A 2,555-nucleotide genomic window follows, 5' to 3' on the forward strand; every position below is an offset into this window, starting at 1 on the left:
GATCGGAAACGGCCGCAGGTGAAGGTTGAGGAGTTTTTCTCGTTGAGGCTCTCACTAAATAGCATGTCAATCAATGTCGACTATCAAAAGCTATCCGAATTGCCTTACAGGGCAGAAAGAAGTTCTCAATAAGCGTCTCTGCAAACGCAATCAATCTTAGTCCATAGTCGGAGGTAGAGATCGATTCACTCTGCGAAGCGTCGGTCGGGATCTGCGTATGCTGGAAAAAGAAACGCAGAAAATTGTCTCTCGACGCTTCCGAGCGCGCATATTCGTAGGTGAGTCGGACGAGGGTGACCTGCTTGTACGGTTTATGATTTTGCAGAGGTTCGCACCCTTCGATGACTGCGGTGAAAACACGGGTTTCCTGTTGTCGCTGTTCAGAACTCCGCCCCGGATGGGGCGCAATCACTCCCTCCAGCGACGTTTGGTGCCGATGATGGAGTAGGCATGTCTAACAGGGAAGGTGCAGCGAATCCCGATAACCCCGCATCTGCCAGCCGCAAGGCAAAACAGATACTGCGTTGCACAGTGTCTGCGAGTTGAGGATCGCTAAAATTCTGCTTCTCGAGATTGGCAGTGCAAAATGTTGTCGGAACATTCAGTCCAACGGGATCACCACGGGATACCCATCGTATCCCGATGTACGAAGGTCGCCTTCTGCGATGATACCCTCCAGGAATGCATGGAGAAAGAAAATTGGAATCGTTACAATGAGAGACTCCTACATTTGACCACCAAGATACGTAATCTTCTGGCACAGATTGCGTTCATGGAGAGGTGGCATTTACCTCATTTACGGCCATCAAAAGATCCAGATACTCTGGTACTTGCAGACAAGTGTATCAATCACACCTCTGACAGATCTGTGCCTGATGAATTGGCGGCATTAGCAAATGTGCTCAAGTCGACTCAGCAACGATGGCAAGAGATATTCGATCTTGTATCTGCCGGCATGGTGTACGCCATGAGATGGGTCGACGACAAATTCCCTGTAGCATTTTCTGAAGAGCCTTTCCGCAGACCCTCGACACTTATTCGGTTGTGGACTCGGGAATCTCATAGTCCCTACAGCGGCGACCTTGGCTTTCGTTGTTCTGATTGGGCATCATGCAAACGTTATGCGAGCATTAGAGATTTACTGGATGGAAAAGTCCTCACAACAGAAAGTCTTCGAAATCATTGCGAGGAGAAGCCTCAGCCCTCCGTATGGATATCGTTCAGCGACGACGCGTTATGGATGTTGTCTTATGCACAAAAAAGGGGTTTGTTACGAAATCCGACTTGTCGGGTTGCAATCATCAGCATGGAACGGCTTGAGAGATGCAACATTCCCTGGGGTCGATCGCACGACTTGGTCGTGTTTAGTGGTGGGAAGACTTACAGTGCCAAACATCCGGAGGGTGTTCGGTACGCACGGTCACGGCAAATTTTGGTATATGGCTGTGTTCCAGCACAGTGTTTAGTTGCGAAATTCACCATCCAGCGGTTTTATGAGCTTTGCAGGGAACGAAATATTGGTATTCACTTGACCCTGCTCGCGCCAGCCAATTACTGAGAGAAAGATAGGTGATGTTTTCGCCAAACCTCCTCATATGCTTCTTCAGCCTCCACGTGCAGTTGGTCGGGAGGACATGGATGCTCTAAGCGCCGCAGTGAACAATATTCAGGTTTGAAGGCAATCTACGCTATGGGCAGGTGAAGAGCAGCGAGAGGTTCGTGATCGTCCTACCACCGCTTGGGACTAGTCCAGCTCTAATCTTCCTCCGAGCTAGATATGTAATATATACCTTCCTCCATCTTCCATTCTTTCATTTCCGGACCCAAATTTTCTTTCCCACTGGCGATGATGGCTTGGTATATCAGGATTTCTTCCTCCTCACCATCCTTCCTGCTCTCGTAAAGCTGAATGCAGAGTTTGTCAGCTTCATCAAGAGGGGTTTCTGCCACAGGAGGGATGTCGGCGAGCGCAGCAAGCATTAGATGACATTTGACTTGGTAAAAGAGGTGAATGCCTGGCTCTTGAAGCAAGTCGTTGCATAGCTTACGAGCGCGACGCTTATCGTCATCTTCGACGAACGCATAAGCCTAGAGTAGCAATTAGTCTATAACACCAGCAGCAGTCTGGTCTGAGTACCTTCTCGAAGGCAGATGCCCATTTTTCTTTTGCTTGGTTGATATTCATCATCCAGCCTTTCATCTTTAGCATAAAGTAAGTGTATTGCCGGAAATCTTACGGGTTCAAAATGCCGAATACCGCCGAACAGTTGTGCGCATGTGGATACAGTAGATTGCGATAAGACCATCTACCTACAAGGTTCCAGTGGAGTCTTATCGCCTTAAAGCTCTGGGGGTTCGCAGAAATGTGGAAGACGGGCCAAACTACGGGTCACTGTAGCGGAGCTCCTACAACTGTGCATATTCGGCAATTAAACCGAAGCGGACCCTTCGATACTGTCAATTTCATGCAGTGCGCGTTATCGTAAGAAGTCTTTACAACTACTTTACCAACCTCGCAAAACCGAGGCTCATAATCGCTATTGATCATTGGCTAA

The 2,555-nt window shown here is 48.5% G+C and overlaps 1 protein-coding gene across 2 annotated transcripts; it reads right to left on the reverse strand.

Annotated features, from left to right (window-relative positions):
• Window positions 1-1,531: 1,531 nt before the first annotated feature.
• On the reverse strand, window positions 1,532-2,323 carry PV07_12815. Of its 2 annotated transcripts, XM_016400383.1 has the most exons (3): window positions 2,238-2,323; window positions 2,138-2,193; window positions 1,532-2,088 (listed from the first exon to the last, which is right to left on the reverse strand). In XM_016400383.1, exons 2-3 carry the CDS (start codon window positions 2,186-2,188, stop codon window positions 1,756-1,758), a joined length of 384 nt encoding a protein of 127 aa, XP_016241972.1. In that variant the 5' UTR covers window positions 2,189-2,193; window positions 2,238-2,323; the 3' UTR covers window positions 1,532-1,755. The 2 variants fall into 2 exon arrangements, with proteins under 2 accessions (XP_016241972.1, XP_016241971.1); XM_016400382.1 differs by lacking the exon at window positions 2,238-2,323 and having other exon boundaries at window positions 2,138-2,217.
• Window positions 2,324-2,555: the final 232 nt, after the last annotated feature.

This window comes from Cladophialophora immunda (genome assembly GCF_000835495.1).
Source record: "Cladophialophora immunda strain CBS 83496 unplaced genomic scaffold supercont1.174, whole genome shotgun sequence".
Taxonomy (NCBI): Eukaryota; Fungi; Ascomycota; class Eurotiomycetes; order Chaetothyriales; family Herpotrichiellaceae; genus Cladophialophora; species Cladophialophora immunda.

Bases quoted from the DNA above. Each gene is read 5' to 3' on its own strand.
- PV07_12815 (XM_016400382.1), bottom strand. From the start codon at position 2,209: ATGCTAAAGATGAAAGGCTGGATGATGAATATCAACCAAGCAAAAGAA. The intron at 2,089-2,137 runs GTACTCAGACCA...TTGCTACTCTAG, and splicing joins GGGCATCTGCCTTCGAGAAG to GCTTATGCGTTCGTCGAAGA.